The 23,710-nt window shown below is 40.5% G+C and overlaps 1 protein-coding gene across 1 annotated transcript in view; it reads right to left on the minus strand.

Moving 5' to 3' along the window:
- SH3RF3 (SH3 domain containing ring finger 3) overlaps positions 1-23,710 on the minus strand; it is a 225,178-nt gene that overhangs the window by 57,439 nt on the left and 144,029 nt on the right. Inside the window, exons 2-3 of the mRNA XM_063126193.1 lie at positions 19,000-19,275; positions 10,289-10,384 (exon numbers count right to left, since the gene is read on the minus strand). Coding sequence (XP_062982263.1) covers positions 10,289-10,384; positions 19,000-19,275 — 372 coding nt within the window. The remainder of the gene's footprint in view (positions 1-10,288; positions 10,385-18,999; positions 19,276-23,710) is intronic.

Raw genomic sequence — 23,710 nt, forward strand, 5'->3', positions numbered from 1 at the left:
TAAATAAATAAATAAATATTTTCAAGAAGGACACAGTTGCCCCCACTCTTGCAAATTTCCTCTGCTTGCTCTCTGCTGCACTTCCTGATCAAGATAACAGAACAGGGTGAGGAACTCCCAAGTAAATACTCTTCTTCCAAGTAGAGTCCATGAAGCCAGAATGCAAGAGAGGGGCAAGCAGCTAGAGGCACAGAAAGAGAAGCCCATATCCCCCTGCACTGAGCTCCACAATTCCTATGGCTGTCTTTACATGTGAACCGCCCAGAGAGCTCCGGCTATTGGGCGGTGTAGAAATGTAATTAATAAATAAATAATAAATAAATTTACTTGGAGAGGACTCTTTTGCTCCTAACCAACCAGAGGGAGAACTGTCTTGCTCATAGAGGAAAGGAAGGGACAGAAGCTTGTAGCCATAGTTTATCAGAGGCCCTGCAGCAAGGTTGCTGTGCCTTGAATGGATGTGAGTTCTGATTTTTCCCCCCCTCGCAAATACTTGTGCCTTCTTATAGAAGCCTGCCTTCCACTTTGGGTGCTGGAGAGACAGTGTGTGATGCACACATACATGGCAGAATAAACATACAGTTCCTCAAACAGCGAACTTCATATCTTCTTGGTATACGAGACTCATTCAGTGCCATGTGATTTATGAAGCTATTGCCTATCTGCAGGAAAAGAACCGGAGCATCTCAAAACCATGCAGGGAAACTGACTACTTGTGCAGCTGCAAAAAGAAATGTATTTAACTTCCATTCGGTAATGCTCAAAACTTCTGTGATTCACCATGATTTACAACTCACTATTTTAAGGAATGTGGATCAATGAAAGAAGCTTACGTTAGCTGCCCCTCCGAAATTAAAACAGCAACCCTGAGGTTTCACATTCATTTCAAATTCACATTACTCCTTGGGTTGCCTTATCTGCTGAAGCAAGTGAGACTTTGCCCCACGGTAGGAAGAGTGATAAGACCCATGAAGCAATGAGGAAGCACAGGGGTGGCAACATTTCCTGCTATCCATGCACTGTTAACAGGAAAGGTGTTATTTCTGAATGTGAGATATTTTTCCTTTACATTTTGCCCTACCTTGGAGTTCTTTGCCTGTTTGGATTCTTAATTCAGTAATGGTGCTTATGATGGCTTCCTTTCTGTTCTGGGGTTGAGTTTTCAACTTGTAAGCTACATATATTATACTGGGTTTGTTGAAAAAGGACCATTATGAAATCCATGGGAAGTTATGCAGGATCTTCAAGAAAGTGCTCTTTATATATTTGAATTGTTTTGGATGCCTCTGTAGCAAAGCAGGTGAACATATGATTAAATAAAAATATAGACACAAATCAAAATATGTTTTTTTAAGCTCGGTTAAGCAATAGTATAAAGAAAAATGAGTGAAATTGCAAGTTTAAGGGAGAGGGGAAAGCAACACTGTATATATAAATATTTTGGTGTTCCCACTTTCAACAGCACAAAACAATATTGAAACGGCTAATAATTAAAATGTCTTCATAATGCGCCATTTCTGCATTTCCCTGCATTATTCTGAAATAATAATTTTCTGTACATAAGAACTGCTAATTTGAAAACTGTCATAGTAAAGATTTTTGCAGCTTTTTGTCCAATGAGGTCTTTAGCAAACTGGACACCCAGGGCTGAGTTTGTAACTGTTACAATTCAGGTTGTATTTACCTATTACACTTGCATCCTCCCTCCTTCCCTCAAGGAGCTCAGGGCAACATACAGGGTATTTTATCCTCACTGACCTCACTGTAAGGTAGATTAGGCTGAGACAGTGACTGGCCGAAGATTACTTAATAACTTCACTGCTTCAAGAAGTCCCCCATCTCCATTCAGCCCCCTTCCAACCACACTAGAGGACCTGGAGTTGGGGGTTCCCTGACTGCCAGGGTGTCTGTAGAGGAAGTCTGCAGGACTCCTAATTCCTGCAGCTAGAGATAACAAGAAAGTTAAGACGCAATCAAAAAACATATTCAGGAGAAACCATCTAACAATGTCGTTACAGCAGCCTTGTGTTCGACTACAACTCCCAGCACCGCCCTGCCAGCCACAGTCACCAAAGTCAAGAACTCTGCTACCTGCCATTTACCATCTAGGCAAGAAGTGTTTCACCCTGTTCCTACCAACTCCTGGGATTAAGAGCCTGCCCTGTCTCCCTCTGGAATTCTTTAAAAGGCCTGACTCTAGGGAAGATGCTAATTAGCAAGGCCAGTGAGTGTTCCACTTGTTCTTCCTAGCAATCTAATTATTAATTATTTTGATATTTAAGTTTTACTATATATTTGGTATGAAGTTGTTCAGATTTTAAAAAGATGGATAGAAATCTATTGTTTGGTTTTTAAAATGATATTTAACTGCTTTGAGAATACTGTATATGGAAAAGTGGTACTTTACAAATAAGATATCTATTACTGTGACCTCTCTGACTAAAGGAGTGATATGAATCAGTCTCATTGGCCCTAAGTCCAAACTCTTAACTAGAACACCACACAATGACTTTAGACAGCAAATGTTTTAAAATTCTATTTCCTTTATTTTATTGTTCACAGATATTACAAGTTTTACTCATTGAAAGATCATCCAACAATTACCAAGAGATAGTTCAACAATGTAGGAGGATTCTGAAGCCAAAGAGTATTGTATGTTGAATCCATTAATACATTGTTATAGATGCTGGGAAAACAGCCTTTCTTCGACTGAAGGTTTGCTAATGTTCCAGGATGATAGGTTGATATTTTATTGATGGGAGCCAGTGTGGTGTAGTGGCTAAAGCGTTGGACTGGGAATCGGGAGATCTGGGTTCTAGACCCCACTTGGCCATGGAAACCCACTGGGTGACTTTGGGCCAGTCACAGACTCCCAGCCTAGCCTACCCCTCAGGGTTGTTGTTATGAGGATAACATGGAGAGGAGGATTATGTACATACCGCCTTGGGTTCCTTGGAGGAAAAGAGGCGGGATATAAATGCAACAATAAATTAATAATCTAGGAATCTCTCTCCGGCCTTGGAATGCAACACCTATTAGAGAAGGTGACAACCTCCAGCTAATGAGAAGAAGCAGAAAAATAGGTTGTAATTTGAATTTGGGAAGAAAGACAAATTAAGAGAGAGAGAGAGAGATGGTTGTGAGATGGCTGAAGATGAAGCAACAATCACTCTGGGAATCTATTGCAGGGTTGGTAGATTTTCTACCTGCCACAGAACTGTTTGTTTACTCTAATATGGTGTGTTCTATATTTGTATGCAAAACAAATATTCCAAAGACATTGTAAGTCCCCAGTATTCTCTCATTCAAAGGAAACTAAACCAGTAATGTTATCCTTGGAATTTCTCCTGCTTGGGAAAGCGAGGAGTGTAACAATATGAGCATTGCTTGCTTGTGTGCATATGCATTTGCACGTATGTTTCTGAATAGTAACAAATACTATTTTTGTTTTGCTAGTATGTTTTGTAAGTAACAAATAAAGGGAAATTACCCTTTATGAGGATTATTTGTGTTCCTCTCTTCTATGAACACAACAAGATCCACGTTCTTAAAACAGAAGGCCAGGTGGCTATTCTAAATAAAACTAATAAATCGGAAACATTTTCCAAAGGGCTATGAAACTAGGCTTGGCTAGGGTGACCATATGAAAAGGAGGACATGGCTCCTGTATCTTTAACAGTAATGTAGAAAAGGGAATTTCAGCAGGTGTCAATTGAAGATGGTGGAATTCCCTCTTCATCACAACAGTTAAAGCTACACTAGCTGTAGTAGAGTGGCCAAATACAAAAGAGGGCAGGGCTTCTGCAGCTTTAACTATTGTGATGAAGAGGAATTGACACCTGCTGAAATTCCCTTTTCTACATTACTGTTAAAGATACAGAAGCCCTGTCCTCCTTTTCATATGGTCACCCTAGCTTGGCACTAGAGCAATTTAGTGCTTCGGAGCAGAATTAAAATGGAGATTCCACATAGCACTTATTTTTATGCTATGTTGTCCAGCAATACCCTACCCAAGATCCTTCTATGTTTATTCACCTGTTCAACAAAAGCCCCCTGCAATGTTAAGTAAAAGTGTCCTTTTCATAAATTGCACCTGTTTTATTGCTTTCTGTTCAACCCAGCTGGGAGGGGGAGGGAGTGATAAACTGTCCATTAATTAGTTAGCTTCTATTCCTTATGGGGGTGGAGTAAGGCTTTAATTACTAATATAGCATCATTTCACTATAAAGGGAAGGAAAGAATAATACAAGGAAGCTGGTGATTAAAGCCCTGTCCTTTTTGTGGAGAAGAGAGCTAACTTATTGAGAAGTATTTCATCACTAACCCCACAGTTGCATTGAACAAAAAGCAATAAAACAGGCAGACCTTTGAAACAGAAAATGTTTAATTAAAAGGCACGGTAACTCTCAGAAGCCTCAATAGCAGTTTGCCTGTACGTACTAAACAAGCTGGCACTGCAACTGTTTTATTGAGAAAAAAATTGGCTATAAATCAGGTTTGAAAAACATGAGAGGGCAATAGAGAAAACATTGGAATGCAGCAATCTGGCAACAGTATCATCTGGACTCACCATAAAAACCGGGAGTGAACTCAAATAAGGCTATTCCAGAGAAAAGGGCTAATACTTGAAACAACCTAGCTTTTTGAGCCCACTTATTCTTTCAAAAGATCAGGCTACACTGCTACTAATTGGAGGGGGTTTCAAATAGCATGGGAGTGAACTGTTTATTTCAGAATTACCCTGGGCTAATGGAAGCTCCTTTCATGACCCTAAGTAACTCTTTAGATCCGAGCCTTTGTTTTGCTCTCTACTCAGAGTACTCCTACAGTGAAATCAATTAGGCAAAAGGAAGGATTGTGGTGGTGTTGGGGAGTATTTTATGTGAAAGATACTGGAGAAACATTGAAAGATCGTAGTGAAGCTGGCTATTGGAAACAGGCAGCATTGGATACCGCTGGTGTGCTTTAACAGCTGACCTTGTAAAGAGCTAATGCAATTTCATTTAAGCAATTTTGGAGGAACTACAACTCATGCATGTGCAAGGTTTAAGGGGTGGGGAATGACTTGGTAAACTTATGTGGTTTATGAATTATGTTTGCTTTCTTTTTTCCAACTGTTTTGTAGATGAAGACTATTTTTGTGCATAAGGAACTCCATAACTCATGTACCCAGAGCTTAAATTCTTTTTTATTAAATCTATAAATTATTCTAGACTTGTACAGTGGCTTAAAAAAATATCCACTGGAGCACGGAGGTATACACAAAGCTCCCCCAGCAAAACTAGCCTCTCTAATAATTTCAATGGAGGAAGCAAATCCCCATGCACATTCCTTCATCAATACAATTCTGCTCCTAAATGAAAAGGGAAGCCAATGTTATGCAGTTCTCTACACTGGGAGGAATATATATATATAACTTTCCTTCACTGCCAAGAGATGGATTAACCAAATCTTCTGCATCTGGTTTATTCTTATATCTAATCCTGAACTTTTAAAAATTGGTCTTTCCCCTTCTTCCAAGTTAAATGAGGCTCCGATGGCGAATCTATTAATGGCAAAGATTGTTATGAAAAAATGAAGTATTGCACAATAGCCCTCAACACTGATCCTTGTATTGTTATGCAATTGCTAATTTATGGCTGGGCAGGGACCAGCAAACACAGAGCACATTTTTCTAGAAGTGGTTCATCCACCCTGGGAGACAGCCTTCTACACTCCCTGTTGTGATTCAAAAAGGATTTACCCTATGCAGGCTTCAGATATCAAATGGCTGTTCACACAAGCTGATACACCACATTTCAGCCAAGAGTAAGCTATAATCAATGAGTTTAAGTATGTTAGGTTGTGGCAATGGATCAACACAGAAATATTCTTTGTTAGCCCAGAGCACGAAAATTTAGATACAGCCTCTCTGTACCTGAGGCGAATGTTTCCTTGCTGCTTTAAAAACCTGTTAAAATGTACCTAAGCTCAAAAAGTGGAAGATAGATGTGCAAATATAGAGCTATCCAGATGCTAGTGGTTTGTTTGTTTTTTACTCTATGATACAACCTTTTCCACCCTGGCAAATGCTGAATTCACCCAAAAGTATTTATAGGGATATCAGATCCATTTTTTCCCACCCACCCCCGGCAACATACAAGGAAAACTTATTTACTAGCACTGTGGAATCACCTTTAAATAATCTTAATTATTTTCCAGCAGTGTTGTTTCTAAGATATGTGAAGGCCAAAAGAAGTGCAGTGTATTAGAATAGTGTGTGAGCTTAGGACACCATATCACCATGAGTTTGCAAAATGAAAATAAACGACGAATTGCAGCAACAGTAAGCATTAATCTTTGGGTAGTGAATTAGGAATTCTTTTTTCCTCAGCAACTACAGTATTTGGATAGGAAACATTACAGTTATATTGTACCTGAGCCAAAAATCTTTGGGGTGGGGGGAATCCTCCATGTTCATAACCTTTATCAGGAATGCTACACGCTCTGAACACAGAGAATTAAAAACACACACACCTGTAAATGCCATATTTGACAGCTTGAAGACATTTAGATGGGTAAAAAAAATCCATGAGCAGATTGTGCAATCCCTTCACCTCAGCACTCCACTTCAAAACACACCCTGGTTCTTCCTCAGCTGTGTTTTGCTCACAGGGCAGCACAACCTAGCTGTGTTAAAGGCTCCACAACAGAGTCCAATGATACACGATTCCGTCTTTGATTTACAGGGTTATTTTGTCAGAACTTCTATTCTGAATGTCAAGCTCTGCGACAGCCTGAATGCGCAATTTGAGAATTTAAAGCTTTGTGTTTGCATTTCTTCTGCTGCTTGCTGGTTGTGATGCTAGTCGAGCAAAGGAGGAGTATGAAGATCCCAAAACAACCTCCTTCCCCACATCATGCATATAGAAGCAGGCCACAACTTTTATTAGTTACAGTGCCAACCTACAACTGCCTAGACAAAGAGTGGGAAGCCAGCTGTTCCCCTCTGATCAGTCTCTGCACATTAACTACTGCTGGTTGTGACAGAAGCCATAATGTAAATGAGAACATACTGAGGAAGGCGGAAAAGCACAAGTTCCTGATTTAATTGGGAGTTCCAGATCTGTAAATCATCATGGCCAACATAGATATCTCATAGATAATGGGTGTTGAACCTCACATTTAGCCAACCTGGGGTCCCAATTCAGTCCTCTACTGTTCCCCAGATGGCCATGCACCCCCCCTGGACCCACCCCCTTCCCCCAACCTGATTGTGTGGTGGTTTTGTGCAATTTCCCCTCATTCTAAAGCTTGAAATGCCTCTCCTAAGACTTAGATACTGGTAGCAAGAGTTTTAAGCTAAAATATGCTGGCATTTTTGGCCTCCCCCTTTTTGCCTTTGGCCCCTGCAGATCACATTGTGTCTTTCATCCCTATGTCAGCACCCTTTCTTCAATCGGTCTGCTAGGCTTACTGGCTCCTGAGGAAAACTCCCACAGGCACACACACCATCAGATCGCCAAATGGAATTGCTTTTCTGAGTCCTTTTAAACATGGTAACGCATTTGCAATTTTTTTTTCATGCGAAGCAGGTCACAGTAGGGCTGTTCACACCACATGCTAATCCACACTCAATGGTTGAGTGTGGGTTATTTTGAACTGTGAACTGTTTGTTGAACTGTGAGTTAGTATGTTTTCTGAATGCAGCCAAGTGGCTTGTTAACCATGCATTGCAACTTATTTTCTCGAACAAGCCACCTTGAAAGCCCATAATTTGTTGTTGGTTTGTTCAGGGTGGTTAACAAGCCACAGTGCATGGTTAACAAGCTACCCTGGCTGGGTTCAGACAACATGAAATCTACAGTTCAACAAACAACCCACACTCAACCACTGAGTGTGGGTTAATGTACTGTGTGAATAGCTCCAGTATATAACTCCCTACTTTCTCCTATTCCTACTGTCCCAGACCTATGACTCACCAATCCCTTCTTCTTTTCGCATGAAAGTGACACACGTTGAGTTATTGTTTCTCGCCATCTCTGGACAGAGGGAATCTGGCAGTACAGGAGGGCTAGGGTAGGCTCCTGGGAAGAGGACCCCTGTAAACCTCCACCCCTTTATCTGACGCAAGCACATGTGGGCTATGAACATATAATTTGAAAACCTAAAGTGCCACAGAAGACAGAGGCCTTATGATCATGATGCCATTATGTTGTGCCAAAATGAGTTAGGATGGATGGTAGACTTTTATGCCTTAAGTTCCTAGAACGTTTTTGACTGCACATTCCTCTCAAGATTTCTTTACAGTAATTAGTTTAGTCCTAGTGCATTGACTGAATATGAATCCAGCAGCTAAGAGAATCCCCACTGTGCATCATTTAATCAGATAAACTGCCTGCATCTAATATTACGAGAAGAGAACATCACCAGCCATTAAGCTTCCACAAGCTCTCAATGTTTCAACAACAGTTACTAAATCCTTGTTTTAAAGTTATAACTTTTGTCAGTTGAAGAATTTATAATCACAATGCTTGACTTAATACTGATGTTGTTAATAATTAGACAACTAGCTAGCTATTTTGTTGTTATTCACCTTCAGGCCTTTTTAGAAGGGTTGTGACACTGGGAAGGACTTATTTCTGTGGGATGTGGTGTTACAGAGACGATTCTTATTTTGGTACAATAAGTGCAAACCAGGACCAGTGGTAGTCACTGAGGGGGTTCAAGTATTGAGGTGGTCATAGAATCACTCTATGCTAAAGTTTACTTTTTGAGTCAGTTATACAAATCAGTGTGAGATGAGCTTTTAAATGGGAATTTTTTTAAAAATGCATTCCTTACGCATAACATGCATCCTTTGTTGGAGAAAGCACCATATAAAACTGACTTGTGATTCATTAAATATTCCCTACAGAAATTCCATTAAGCAGTCATCCTATTCTGTTCCAAGCGTACATATGTAAAAAACAGAGAGCTGCAAAGAACCTCAAAGGCCAATGAATCAAACTCCATGTGGGACTTCCTTGATTAAAACCGCCCACATCTGATGCTCATTTAGGCTCTATGCCTAGGTTATCTTGGCAACATGCAGCACCAGATCCTCTTGATCATGTCACAGCAGCAATATATGCAAGCCACAATAACAGAAGCCCTATTCAGATATTCAAAAAATTACTTACATTATCATGCATGGGGAGCTCTGCCTGTAACCTTGTCACCATGCACCTTACATAGCCTCCCCCGATATCCATGCATACAGCGCCAAGGTCTATAGGGAGAGGCTGTACACACAGATTAGCGAGGGAGGCTACAGAATGTATCTGACACTGCTGCATGACCCCACTCCCCACTAGTATGTTAAAGTAAGCAATTTATATAGGGGCTAGAGTGTGGATGGATTGTGTGGGTAGTCCCCATACCATCACCGTAGTTCCATCACCTCATTCTAATATCTGCTTTTGATAACTTCTCCAGTCATTTTATGAGTATGATAATAGATTCTGCCTCCAGGGATCACTTTTGTTTGAAGCACAGAGTGCTTGTCTTTGCAACAATAAACAATTCATTGTATCTGTGGCCATTGCTTTTTATGATCAAAATTCCTTACATACTGTAGGAAAGCACTTCTATTTTGGCTGGTGGGAATTAAGCATGTCATTCATCTGATCCGAGTTATCAATGAACGGTGGAGCCCTAACTGTGTCGCAGCAGTTTTTCACAGGCTGTTGCACTATCAAGAAAGTGCAACCAGCCAAGGCTTCTACTTGTGGTTCTGATATGTAGGCAAAGACTGCTCTTAGGCAATAATTCTCCTAGACAAGGATATTTGTAATTACAAGAACATTTACAGGATTGGCTTGGTTGGCCAGTTGGGTATTACAGCAGCTCCCAGTTGGGTTAGGAAAGGATCACACAGTATACTAAAGTCTTAAGGAAATGGAAGATAACAGACAGAAAAGTACAATTTCTATGGAACACGTATACCTGTAGTGACTGCAAATCAAATTTCAAACTGAAGTTTTGGCTGTGACAGTTGTTGTCTCCCATTTCCCACATGCATCAACTGAGATTAAGCTATATACTCATGACAGAAAAGCCTTTGACAGTTTTCAAGAGCACACTGGGTGTGCTGATTTAAATTAGCCTTTGTCTTGTAATGGTTGATATCAGAACGCCACGACAACTCTATACTTTATCATTTTTGCCATTCAAAGGTATTCACATTTAAACTTTTTTTTAGAAATGCCAGGTTTGCACTAATCAGCTTTACCTTTCAATAAACTAACACAAAGACATCTGAGCTTACCTCCACATAGAGAATAGGAAATATGCCAATCTTATCCCCCAGCATTCCTTCTGCCCAATTATCATCTACTCTCCTGATGACAGTCAAAATTTCATCCTAAAAAAATGACAGAGAGCACAACATAATACACAGACTGAAAATAGGCATAGTTTACACATTCCTGTTTGTATGGAAAAGAAAATACCGATTTCTACCAATGTAGTCCATAAATCCCAACATAGGAAAACAGAAGTAAGCATTTGAGGCAGCAACCTAGTCTTCCACCAAAGGAAGACATAGTTGTTTACACTTTGCAACCTAATTTTTCCAATTACTAACGTAATGGGAAGACAACAGAACAATTATTTAATCGATTGTGTTATTTAGCTATTGCAAATAGGAATGTGAATTCCCATAGGCTGTATACTATCTTGATGGGTTTGTAGAGTCTTCATACTGTGTAAAGAATGTCACCTATTTTTATGAAATGTTGGTGGAGTGTCTCACTAGATGCAAAAGGAATGATTCAGAAATTAAGGGTAAATGCATTCCTTTGAATGTTGTTCCCTGAACTGAATGACAGGCTAATTAGTATAACTAAAGTGATATAAAGGAAGCTCATGTTTCCTGTTATATATAAAACTAGACCACACTATATTTCAATCCTCTATTGATTCAGACAGCCATTTCTGGTGTGCGCAGATAATTTCCAATCACTTGAAGTAGAAAATGCAAAGTGAATACAGAGATAGAAACCCGATATTGAATTGAACTTCTGCCATAACCTTTATTATATACAACTACAAAAAATGAACAAGGATGAGCTAACATTCTCTACTCTCTGCACCCAAGGAACTAAGTTGTCTGTTCAAGTCATGTGTGTCTTGTGATACTGTGCTCACCCTTGAGCCTAACTGCCTGGTGTAAAACCTCAAACCTTAAGTAATGGATAGGGCTCTAAGCTTGTACCATCTCTAGCAGCTGCCAAAGTTAAAGGACTGGTTCTTGCCCCACCCCACTAAATGCAGGCTCCTCCCTCCCCTTGGGAACCCCTCCTATCCTGCAATTAGTAAAACAAGAGCTTATCTCTAGTTTATGGCCCTTACTTCAAACTACGTAGCATGAAGCAGAAAAGCACATTTTTGCATTTGAAAATTTTCCAAGTTCAATGACTAAACTGTACCTGCCCAATTTCCACTGTCGCTGCAGCAGTGGAATTATTTCCATATATATGCAAGGGAAGAAGAAGTTAGTGGGATGACATTCACTGGCACCCAGAATGCACAATTTGCAGGAGAAAAGCACTTCTGTTGCCTGTGTTGTAACGTGCCTTTCAGCATCAACGGTTTGCATGATCACTGCAGCCCACTGTGACTTCATTAAGCCAAAGAGGGTTGCAGCATGCACGTGCCATTTTCCATTTTGAATGCTAAACTCCCAGCGGGAGGTGGCCATGATTTGTCATTTCATCTGAACCCGAGTGACAGGGGTTGTTGGAGGGGGAGGTTACTTACTTGAGGTTTATTTCACCTTTCAACAACCCCTGCTGGATGACATGGCAAACCATGGCAACCTCCTGCTGGGGGTTCCACATTCAAAATGGCCACCAGCGTACAGCACAACCCACTATGTCTTAAATAAACCACAGTGGTCTGCAGTGATTGTGTGAACCAGGTTCTATGGTTCTCTCAGTGTCCTTTTTGTGACTGAGAGCAGATTTGGATATCACATTATATGTGCAGAGAACAGATATGAGAACATTTGTCACTCTGCTCCGCCACTAAGAACATAACATACAAGTTATTGGCATGTGGTTCTCAGAGCTATGTGTACTTCTAACGAAAACCCTAAAATTCTGCATCTGACAAGTCATAGTCTTCTCTCCTGGAAAAAGTAAAGATTTTACCAAATTCCTTCCTATCAGATTCTACACACACACACACACACTGAATTTTCCAATTTGTCCTTATTCTGCCATTTTTACAATTTTGCATAGTTTGTTCTAGTTCTGGGGGTTGGACAAAGATCTGTGTAGGGCAATAAAGGGTCACCCTAAGCACTGGGAATTTGATTCAGCCTCCTCCTGCTTGGCTTCTGAGATTGGAGCAGGCCCACAGACCTCCAAACGTAGGCTATCTTTGCAGCCTTAAGGGCTAGAACCATTATGTTTAAAAAGAAAAAAGAAGAAAAGAAAACAGAGATCCTTAGGAAGCTGGAATTTTTGCCCAATACCACATTCTGTATTTGCTCTGGAATTGTGGCATACACCCAGTCCTGACCATGATCACTACCACATGTTCCCAGAGTTCATTCATCTTAGGGCATAGATCTGACAGTGGCAGGGTGTGTTGTGTTCTGCCTGTCCTAACTGGCTTTTTATGTCCACATTTACTTTAAAATAAAATTAGACAAGTTCATGGAGAATAAGGGCATGTCTACACCAGCCATTTAACCCAGGATCAGCTCAGGAATGTCCCTGTGCATCCATGACACACAGGGGATCCCGGGGGCAACCAGAAATGGGCAGAACTTTTCCCAGGATAACCGAGACCTTGCTGCACGGGGGTGTGGCCGCCCATCCCAGCCTCTTTCCGCCTCCTTGCGAGTAAATGCAGCTTTCAAAACGGACACAGAGCTGGGGGGGGGAAAGTAATTTTGCCATCCCTGGGACGGTTGGGGGGTGTTTGGGCGTAGAGTTTGGCAGGGGGTGTTATTTGCGTTTTCACCAGATCGAGGCCACGCGACTGGCTCCACGCGACTGGCTCTTCTTTCAAAAAAAAGGGGGGGCGCTTGCAACTTCCCTCTTCCCTTCCATGATGTCTTGTGGTTGCTCTAAATCGACTCTAGGTATGACACTGTTTGTTTTTAAATTGTCATAAGCTGCCTTAGGAAGGTTTCTTGTTCTGAGAGGCAGGGTGTGTGAAAGTATTAAATAGATTCCTATGTTCATATGTGTTTAGCCTACATACCTGGTAAAGCATCACTTAATCTTTCTGCACTACCAGCTATTTCACATACAGTTCATTGATATCCATAGCGCAAGGCTTCAAAATCATTATTTCAAAAACTCCTTCCATTGTTTTGCAGTGACATCTTATGTCCTTTCTTCTGTTTCTTGTAGCCAGAGAATTAGTCACCGTCTGACAGTCTCTTCAACACTATGGTTAAGACGAGCAATTCCATTTTATAACTACTGCCAGAAGCTTATGCTGAAGATCAATCATTTCAATCAAGATTGATTTTTTTTTTTTTTGCAGAGGGCAGTAAAGTTACCTCCTTTGTTAGGAAAAAAAATTGCTCAAAATTATGTCTCCAATACAGCTACAGCACATGAAATGGCATTTAATAAAGTCATTTGTGGCATTTTATGGGGAAAGCATAGCCAGCCGAGTAATGGAAAGATTTCAGTGGTGCCAGAATGGCATCATGGCACACACTGCTCAGCTGTCACTGTCATCATTATTTGCCAGCTGGTAGTAACAATGTGCACCTATTTATAACCATAAAGAAAGAAACACTCCTCCCAGGATAAATTGCTAAGAATCTAATGCTAGTATTCTGATCATGCTTGGTTATTATGAACAAAACAATTCTACTTTGGTCCTATTGACGATGCTGTTTGCCTCTCGTGCATCTCCCACTCCTTCTAGCCTTCTTTCCGCGATAAAAGAAGACCCTAGTAAGTCCGAATTATTTTTAGAGACGGAAGTTGTGTACAGAAGCGGCACGATGAAAACGGCCCACTGAATGGGCCATGTGCACATTGTTTACTCCCTCTTTCAAAAGAGGAAGTAATGAGGGACAAAAGTGAGGGGCAGAGAAGTGTTGGTAAGGAAATGGTAAGGAAACACGATTTTCCCATGTGTGATGACGCTCTGAGTAAACTAGGCTTAGTGCTTGCGTGGCCACACCTTTTGGTAAACAGATGACTGGCTAATGACTCAGGATGGCCTGAATATGAATCAATGGCCATATAGAGATATCATCTCTCAGCTTAATAAGCCAAGATATGAATGATACTTGTTCCTCTGCATGCAGCTGCTTTGTTTTTCTCTTTGTGTGAGTAAGAGCATGTTAACTAGCTCCCTTTGGCTCCTCCCTCCCTGAACCAACGCCTAGCATCAGGCTGCTGCAGAGGGAGAGAAGGGAAACACACCCACCCATCAGCACTGCTGAGAGACTAGCTGCCTTTAGCTCTTCCCTTCCCTCTACTATCATCGAGCAGCAGCCGTTCCATCAGGCTGCTGCAGAGAGAGAATAGGGAAGAGAGACATTCCATCAATTCTGCTGAGAGACCAGGGGGCTGTCTTGATGTTGTCTTTGGCCCGGTGTGACTCCGAATCCACGGTGCATCGGCTATACGATGCAGCCATAGATTCGAAGCCACCCTGGAGCAAAGAGGCGAAGATGTGTGGCTGAAAATCCGGGGACTTACCCTGACTTTTCCAGCCAGAGAAGGGTCTGTACTTGCTTGGAGCCTCTATAGGTGTGTTCCCAGGTTGAAGGCGACCTCCTATTGGTCACTGGAAGCCGTGGAAGGGGGCAGGGCCCTGCGAGCCTAATGGCCACTGGAAAGCCTGCGGTGCCTCCCCTCATAAAGACAACTTGTTGCTGCTGCACACCAGCAATAGTGCAGGGTTTGGTAGCCGGGCAGTGCCAACCCGCCGCTGTGAAGACCGCCCACAGCTCTTTTTGTTCTTCTTCTCTCTGGAATTTTTCTATCCTACCCGGTCATTATGAAAACATTGAAATTTAAAAATTGGTCCCTGAGTTTTCTTGTTTTCCTCCTCCCTGCCTTCCCTTTTCTTCCTTTTGTGTCATGCCTTTTATATTCTAATAAATAAAGCCTCCCCTACTCAACTGAGGAATTGTCTGTAACCCTGTTCCAGGTTACCTCTTAGTTAGTTACCTCTTTTTCTTCTTCTTTCTTTCAAAACGAACAAACAAACTTTCTCCCCTTTGGGAAATGGAATTCTACAGGTGCTCAGAGGGGACTCAGTCATGGGGTGGTGGGCAGAGTTGTTTAAAACAAAAATAGGTCATGAGAGCTGGAAAAGGGTTCTGAACAAAAGGGGCAACAAATTATTTGCTTAATTAGTACCATATTTCTTCAATTCTAAGACGCACTTTTTTCCCCATATAAACATCTCTAAAAATGGGGTGCGTCTTAGAATCGCGGGTGTGTCTTAGTGTTTTTTTTTCCTGTTGGTGGTACTGAAATTGGTGTGTGTCTTACAATCGATGGCATCTTACAATCGAAGAAATGCGGTAGAAGGAACCTGTGATGGCCACACAGAAATGTGGTGAATGGCAACATGAAAGAAGAACTGCAACCGCCTGATCAGAAACACTGTGGCTAAGAGGACATTTCTGATTTTTTTTAAACTTAAAACATTGACCTGAATTCCATCCTAAAAGAAATGTATGCAACGATCAACATTATTTTTTAGGAGTAAGTTTTACTAGTAAATTTGTAGAACTGGTCCCTGTAACGTATTTATTAATTTATTAATGCAGCCGCTTTAAGTGAATTGGAACCACTATTCGGCACTTTAAATGAATCGGTCGTTTAATGTAGGGCAAAGTGGTTCTCATTCTGGTATTATTTATGCTGGATTTGACATGTGCAATCCTACAGGCTCAACGGGAAATTCATTAATGAAGATGAGACTGAAACCCCAGCACAGGATCTCGGGAACGCAAATAAGCTCATTCTCTTTCGCAGACAAGTTGAAATGAAAATTTTAAGGCTAAAATTTATCCAACTGACAAATCATGTCAGGGGCAATAGATAGCTCATGCCATTCATGGAGGAGCTGAGCTGACTAACTAACTTCAGCCATGTGTGGGATCTCAAATGCATCTGAAGAGGAAGAGCTCCATCAGCAAGGTGACAGCTACAATTAGCACAGAAAAGCCTGATGAAATAAAGACAGAGTGAAGTCCCGGGATGAGAAATAGATTATCTGCTGTCAGAGAAAACTACAGACAAGAAAGAAAGACACAGTTACTAGGTGAGATGGTGTATAGTAGGGGGAACGCTCAAGAATAAAAAAATGCTGTGGAGAGGCAATCAAAGTCCCTGAGGCAAAAACAAAGAAACCATTGGTGAAGCAGGGAAGAAGCACCAGCAGAGATGGTAACGAGATCAAAGGTAAATGAGAAAGCAGTTATAATGCTTACTTGAGTGGAGGGGGTGTGGGGGGGTGGAACTTGAACGTGAAAATGATACACAGCCGTAATGCTATGGCAGAAGCAAGTCATCAGTCATTTATGTCAAAAAGTTACTCCAGTAAAGTAAAATATGTGCAGAGCTGACCCAAGACAGATTGCTGAACAAATGGGAGTCCCGTTTCCCTCAAGTCAAGGAGGATAGTACCCAAGGCCAGGCAAATTATTTTGGCACCTGAGGCAAATAATAATAATAATAATAATAATAATAATAATAATAATAATAATAATAATAATATAATCCCACAAGCACCTCTCCTTCCCCCTCTGGCACCTGAAATACAAAAATAAAAAATTAACTATTTGCTGTCCTTTCATAACACCCCAAATCAGCTGCCAGAGGAACTGCTTCACTCTGCCTAATAGTAGGGCTGGACCTGAATACAAACTGTGGGAGACAAGATATGCACAAGTGACTGGTTTTTATTCATGGAGCTGCAGTCTCCTGATACTGTTTAGCTACTGGTTTCCCTCCCTAAATAGCTGCATCTCAGAGAAATTCAAAATGCTGAGGTTCCACAGTGATGTTTACCTATGAATACATCCCCATATGATTAGATCAATATTTAACCATATCCTGCAAAAAATGTTAATTTTTCATGGTGTTCCTGGAAAAACGAGAAGATAAATGTACCTTCACTGAGACTAGAGTCATCACATGGGGGGAAATTACATTTCCTTACCCTTGCATCTCCACCCCCGCTTTTGTCCCTCATTACTTTCTCTTTCTTCCCAGAAAGGAAAGAGGAAGTAAACAAGGATCATGTGGCCCATTCAGGGGCTGTTTTTATCACACTGCTTTTCCTGCACACAGCAGGAGATCACGCCACATTCCATTTTTTTTTAAAAAAAATCGGATTAAAAGTGGTTTATTTTGCTATGGAAAAATAAGTGGAAGGAGCGGGAGGCGGATGTTGGCTAAAGGACACACACACATCTGTAAGTAGGCAGTAGTGAACATGTGATAAAACGCTCATCTGATGAACCTCATATTCCCAGCCAAAGCATATCTTATTTGCTCAATAAATTATATTATTTATTATCACTATATAATAAAAGGAAACTTGATGGTCGTATACCTATTAGTAGGGCAGTGAAACTGGGCCACCCACAGATAAAACAGAGGTATTTGCATATGCAGGGGTCTCTTCAGGTATGCCAAAAATATTATAGGTATGCCAGGGCACCTTTGGTGGGAAGGGGCTTTTCTTTTGTACAATTAAAAAAAAGGAAAGCCCCTTCCCACCAAAGGTACCCTGGTCTGATGAAGACAGTATGCTCACTGCCTTCCAGAAAATGTTGAGGGCAATTGGTTGTCTGTTGAAGGGGAGAAATACAAATAGCAGTAAATGAGGATATTGGCCTGCTCAAACCATGAACAGTTTAAAGTATCCCATAACGGGATGGTTATGGAAATAGGATTGGGGGATATGTACAATGCGGCATGGCCCAATTTCCCCCTCCAGAACTCTCCCATTTAACATAGGTAGGAGGAAATAAAATATTGTCTCCCTGGACTGTACCACTTTGGTTTGAGGCTAGATGGGTAGCCAGCACTACAACAGAACTGTATATAACATTAGACTGCTGAGGTTTAGGGCTAAGTGAACATGAAACTAATCATCTAGCTTGAGAGCTCAACAGTCTTGTGCAATTACTCACAAACCCCTAATTTCTTGTTCTTACTCACACACTGCAACTAAGAACAAGTCAAAGACTCCAGTGGATAACATAATGTACTCGATAGTCAACAAAAGCTGACAATTAAGCTCTGAACTCAGAAGGATGTATACATTTGTTGTGAAGCACTTCTCTTCAATGTGCCTGCTCTTAGGCTCAGATGCAGAAGTTGATCATCAAGGGGAGCAGGGAGTTCAGTTTAATAGCTTGTGCTCCTTTCTAACTCTGATTCTATGATAATCTTATCCTGTCCTACGAAACCAATTGTGTTTAAAACCTTGTCTCTCATATGTGAGAATCTGGTAGGCCTAAAACTAGCTTAGCCATGTCATTGAACTTCAGAACATCCAGAAATTATAGGTAGAATCCAATGAATTATTTCCGTTGATGGAACTGCTTCTCACCAAACTGGGAGCTGATGAGCTGATTCCCCTCTGCAGCCTCAACACCGTCCCCAAAATTTACTCCGGAGGGCTGGGGATCCTCCGGAGCAAATTTTTACTGAGTACAGGGGGGCTAGAGTAGGGTGATGCTGGTTTCTGCTCTATATAATAACAACAACAGTAATAATTTTTAAAAGATCTGTTCTTCTTCTTCAAAACGCATCCTCATAATTGAAATGTGCTACTAAACCTGGCCATTATTATTATTACTATTATTTATTTATATAGCACCATCAATGTACATGGTGCTGTACAGAGTAAAACAGTAAATAGCAAGACCCTGCCGCATAGGCTTCTACTGTCTCTGGAGGATTTGGAATGAACATATTTTGAACCACACAGAAAGTACTTAAGAAGAGAAGTTGTATTTTACTCTACCTTGGTGAAGGTCAAACAGTCCTTGTCTTGATCCTTGTCCTTTATTTCAAAGTCATAAAGTGCTTTACCCTGAGGCGGAGCTGGTGGAAGGGGCTTGATACACTGGATGTAGCTTGCTGGGAAAAAGCCATGGTTTCCATTCAGTTCCCCGTGATACCAATTCTCGTCTACTTTCCGCCGCAGTATAATAACGTCTCCTTTGTTAAACTTGAGGTCACCTGGTTCTTTCCCTTCATAAGCATAGAGAGCTTTTCCATAGGGAAGCTGAGAGGGGTTCTGCAACAACAACAAAAGAGAACAATTTCATGTACTAGTATTAAATAAATTATAATATACTCATTAATAATAATAATAATATGAAGATTTCTATTCTGCTCTTTCTACCAAAATAATCAAGGCAATATATAAAAATATCAATATAATGCAGAACAAAATAAAAATTACAACCTAAAACCACAACAATTTACAGCAAAACCAACAAAAGCATTTTAAACAAGAGCGGAATATATAATAAAACCTACAATGGTCTGCTTAAATAAAATCATCCCCCCCACCTGTCCAAAAGCAGGCAATGTAGTAACCTGGTATACTGGCGAGTGAAGGAAGCAAAAAAATAAAGAGACAACACAACTTCATGGACTGAAAATCGGGCCACATTTATTAAATTCTGATCTGCAGATGGGGATCTCTGGGTGACTACTCTACTATGCAGGTGAGACATTCTTTGTCTTTTGGATGTTGATTATAGAATCGGCACTCCTCAGGATTTCCCCATTTGGGGAAAGAGGGGACATCCCACCACATCCCCACCCTGGGTTGCGAAACACTGCATGTGCAAGGGGATATGGCCCCACAGGCAGCTCTTATCCCTATCCCCACCCCGGGACCACAAAACCCTCAGCGGGAGGCCTCAGGCATCACCTGTCACAACACTAACAATGCCTCAGAGTGATCACCATCCTGAGTACGAGAGAGTTAAAAAGGCCCTTTCCCACACACCAATCCTGTATCTTAGATGGCAGCAAGAACTAAAGGAGGGCCTCTGAAGTGGGGGTGGAGGGTGGGTGAGGATTCAATTCCTGTCCCCCCCCCCACTCCCCCTGTTCTTTTCCTACATACATGCAGGGTTGTTTGTAAGCCATGACAGATTTCAGTTTTCATTTTCAGATAAAAGTTTCTACTCATTCTGGCTCTACGCAGAGAGATATTTTATATATTAATCAGGGCTGAACCTAGACATTTTTGCTGCCAGAGGGAGAACAGGAAACAGCAGCACCTTCTCAAAGTGAAGGTACATAGGACACATGGGCTGGTCAAATTATTTTGGCACCTCAGGCAGAAAATCTCACAAGCACTTCTCCTTCCTGGCAGTAAAAATACTATCATAGCAAATTAAATAACTGATAATTTGTTGCCCTTTCATGACACTCAAAATCTACTGCATGAGATGGCTGCCTCATTCTGCCTAATTGAAGGGCGTGACTTGATTTTCATGAAGACGTGTTTGGAAGACATAGTATGGGTACTGCCTATGGAAAATTCAAAAGCCAGAGAGAGTAACTGAATAAGGTTTCTTGTGCTCAGCGGTGGAGGCTTCAATGCCCAGCATAGTTCCTTGGCCCTCCCCATGACTAGCACAACCCCAATAAATTGTGCAAAACAGAGAAAATGCAGATGAAATTATGCAAAATGAAATAGATTATTCAAATCTACATATTTTATATAGAAGTTCATAATTCAGCATAGAATTTGAATTGGCCAGTTCCAGATTTTTAAAAAAAATCTGGAATACATACTGCCCTGCATAAAGGTTATCTGTTACATAAAATGTATTTTTCACATCTGGGGAAAGTTTTATTTGTTATGGACTAACAGTATGCAATGCTGCCCTAGTTCAAAAGCTATAAGTGTTATTATCTTTATGTTTTGTTGCCATTTTATAGTGATACATGTCTGATTGCAACCTCTACTGTTCATTGTCAGAGCCCAACCACTTGGGAAGAAAGAAAAAAACACTCTTTGGTGTTAGGTATTTTTCTCTGATGCCTGGTATTAATAAAATTTTAAATATAATGTTTAGTTTCAGACACTATCCCCCCAGTTTTGTCAATCTTTAGCTGTCTACTTTTGATCATGCAAGGACTTGCTCTCCCTTCCACTTCACAACACTGCTCAATAAAACATCAAATGGTCATGTAAACTTTGCACTTAGATATCTGACCTGCTAAAAATTCTTCTTCCAGAACATTGTTACTACCCTGACTCATCTTTGTGTCAGATATAGCACATGCTTCCTTCGTGAAGATTTCTTTTTTAAAAGAAAATATCACCCTACGGGCACAACATAGGAAACTGGAATTTGGACTAGCCTCCATCAATTTAAAAGTGAGTGAGAAAGAGTGCTTTATATTTTATTTTTATTCATCTGGACTAAAGCTTGAGTACTTGCACTCAATAGCAGAATTAGCCTAATAAAAAATATCAACTGGCTTTCTTTTAGCTCATCCATTTTCTAAGACTAGCAGCGTTATAGAATGATTTTTAGTAAGGATTTCAGTAAGACCACTTCCCACCATCTGGAAAATTACTGCGTGAATAGTTTCAATACGAGCCAAAGAATTGCAGGAACATGTTTAATGCTATCGTTCTTTATTTTCCTTTCTCATCTGTTCCTGGTTCGGTTCATGCAACAAGGGTTAAGATACTGAAGACACTACAATCAGGCCTGGAATCTGGAATGGTGGGTTGGTTTCAATACATGCTTACAAGTTTGTGATTCATCATGTCCTGGTCCAATCCACTTTTCATAAATGTTTCATGATACAGTAAATCCTAAACTAGATTCACATTAACTGAATCACTCTGAAGTCAGTTTCAACACATCAAAGATCCTCTGAGACAGCAACCTGTATAATATATTTAATATTTATTATTTCTTTATAAAATGCATTAATCATCTTTCTGCTTAAAAAGGGGCCCAAAGCAATATAAACTAATTGCAAGTGGAGAAGGAAGTCCTAGAAATAAAATATGGACACCAGAGCTTGGGATAAACTAGGGCCTCTTTATTTAAACAGTGAAATTCTCCCCTCCATGGATCTGTGCGGGAACATGCGGGAATCTAACTCTTTTATCTTCAGACAACTAGCCTGTCCATCAGGGCGAGCCACTCAGTTGAAAACAGGTGTCGGGTGACCCGGCCCTCTTTTCCAACTACACTTGAGTATTTGGTGAGACCGACCTGCATCATCCCCACTCAGGGCTGCATAGCCGAGTAGATGAGACAAGAAGGTCCCCAAAGGCAAACCATATCCTGACACGAAAGCTGCACAGCCCCCGAGGAGCAGGACCTCTGGCTTGCCAATCATCTTTATAAAATGCATTAATCATCTTTCTTTTTTTCTTTTCTTTTTTTATAATTTTTTTATTAAACTACTACATAAAATACAAACCAGCATAACAGTTTAACATACCATACCAAAAAAAAAAAAAAAAAATTCCAATACATAACCGATTACTTGAATATATAATTGTTAACATATAATACTTTATCCATAACAAAATCCAACATAATTCAACATAATCTTTCTGCCTAAAAAGGGGCCCAAAGCAATATAAACTAATTGTAGCTAAAATAAAACACTGAAAGATTAGTGAGAACTAAAATATCAACAAAACAATGTGCAAAGATTTTAATGAGCATCATCCCTAAGAGCTGGGATAGCACAAAACAAATAGAAAACAACTTATACAGCTTTTTATACTGTATTTTACTGTGGTTTTAATTTTTGTGAACCGCCCAGAGAGCTTCGGCTATTGGGCGGTATAAAAATGTAATAAATAAATAAATAAATAAATAAATTATTCTTTTCACCTAGCACCAGCACCACTTTTATGCTGTAGCTACCGACCAAATATCTTTGTACAAATATTCATTGCACAATCGATGAAAAAATGCTTGATAGAAGGGGTAAAAGTCTTTACCTATAGCTGCCAGCCGCTTCACATGTTACATGCTAGATATGCCTCTACGAGATTTTAAATAGACATCTAAAAGAGTAAATGCACATACATTGAACAAGTATTTGCAGTCAGGCAGGTACTCTTTTCTGTATTTCCTTGTTCAGTGTACACTCAGAAGCAAAGCCTGGTCTATGCTTTGAAACGTGTGAAACCGCTCTGAGCAGAAAGGAAGCAACAGAATCCCTCCTCTTCCCCCTAGCTCTTCCCTGACTGTAAATGAGTTTTCTTTCCTTCCATGGTAGTTCAACCACTGTCTCTCCCAGTGGGCAGAGCTCTTCTCGTTTATTGAAACAACATAAAACATGGTAGTTACTCTGATATTTTTTTAAGTCTCCCAGAAAATGTAGCTTCACAATAAAGCAACTTCTAAAGAAATAAACAAATCAGGAAATTGATTAGTCATATCGATTTCTTACATTAACAAGAAATAAAACAAGAATGTCCATCTACTATTGATTTAGGTCTGTCCTGAAAATGGTTAACTGTTGGAAAGGGAGGGGTCTTCGAAACCTCATTCCTCCATGTATATCAATGCTTTCTGTACGGTGTTGAATATTACAGAAGGTTTCTTTTCTGTTTTAATCAATCAGTGCTGACAAAAGAGCTTGAAGCATTAATACTCAGAAAAACGGTGTTTTACTGAGGTCCTAATGATATGCCGGCAACTCAATCATTCTAGATTTATGTT

The sequence above is a fragment of the Elgaria multicarinata genome, chromosome 5 (assembly GCF_023053635.1).
Source record: "Elgaria multicarinata webbii isolate HBS135686 ecotype San Diego chromosome 5, rElgMul1.1.pri, whole genome shotgun sequence".
Lineage (NCBI taxonomy): Eukaryota > Metazoa > Chordata > Lepidosauria > Squamata > Anguidae > Elgaria > Elgaria multicarinata.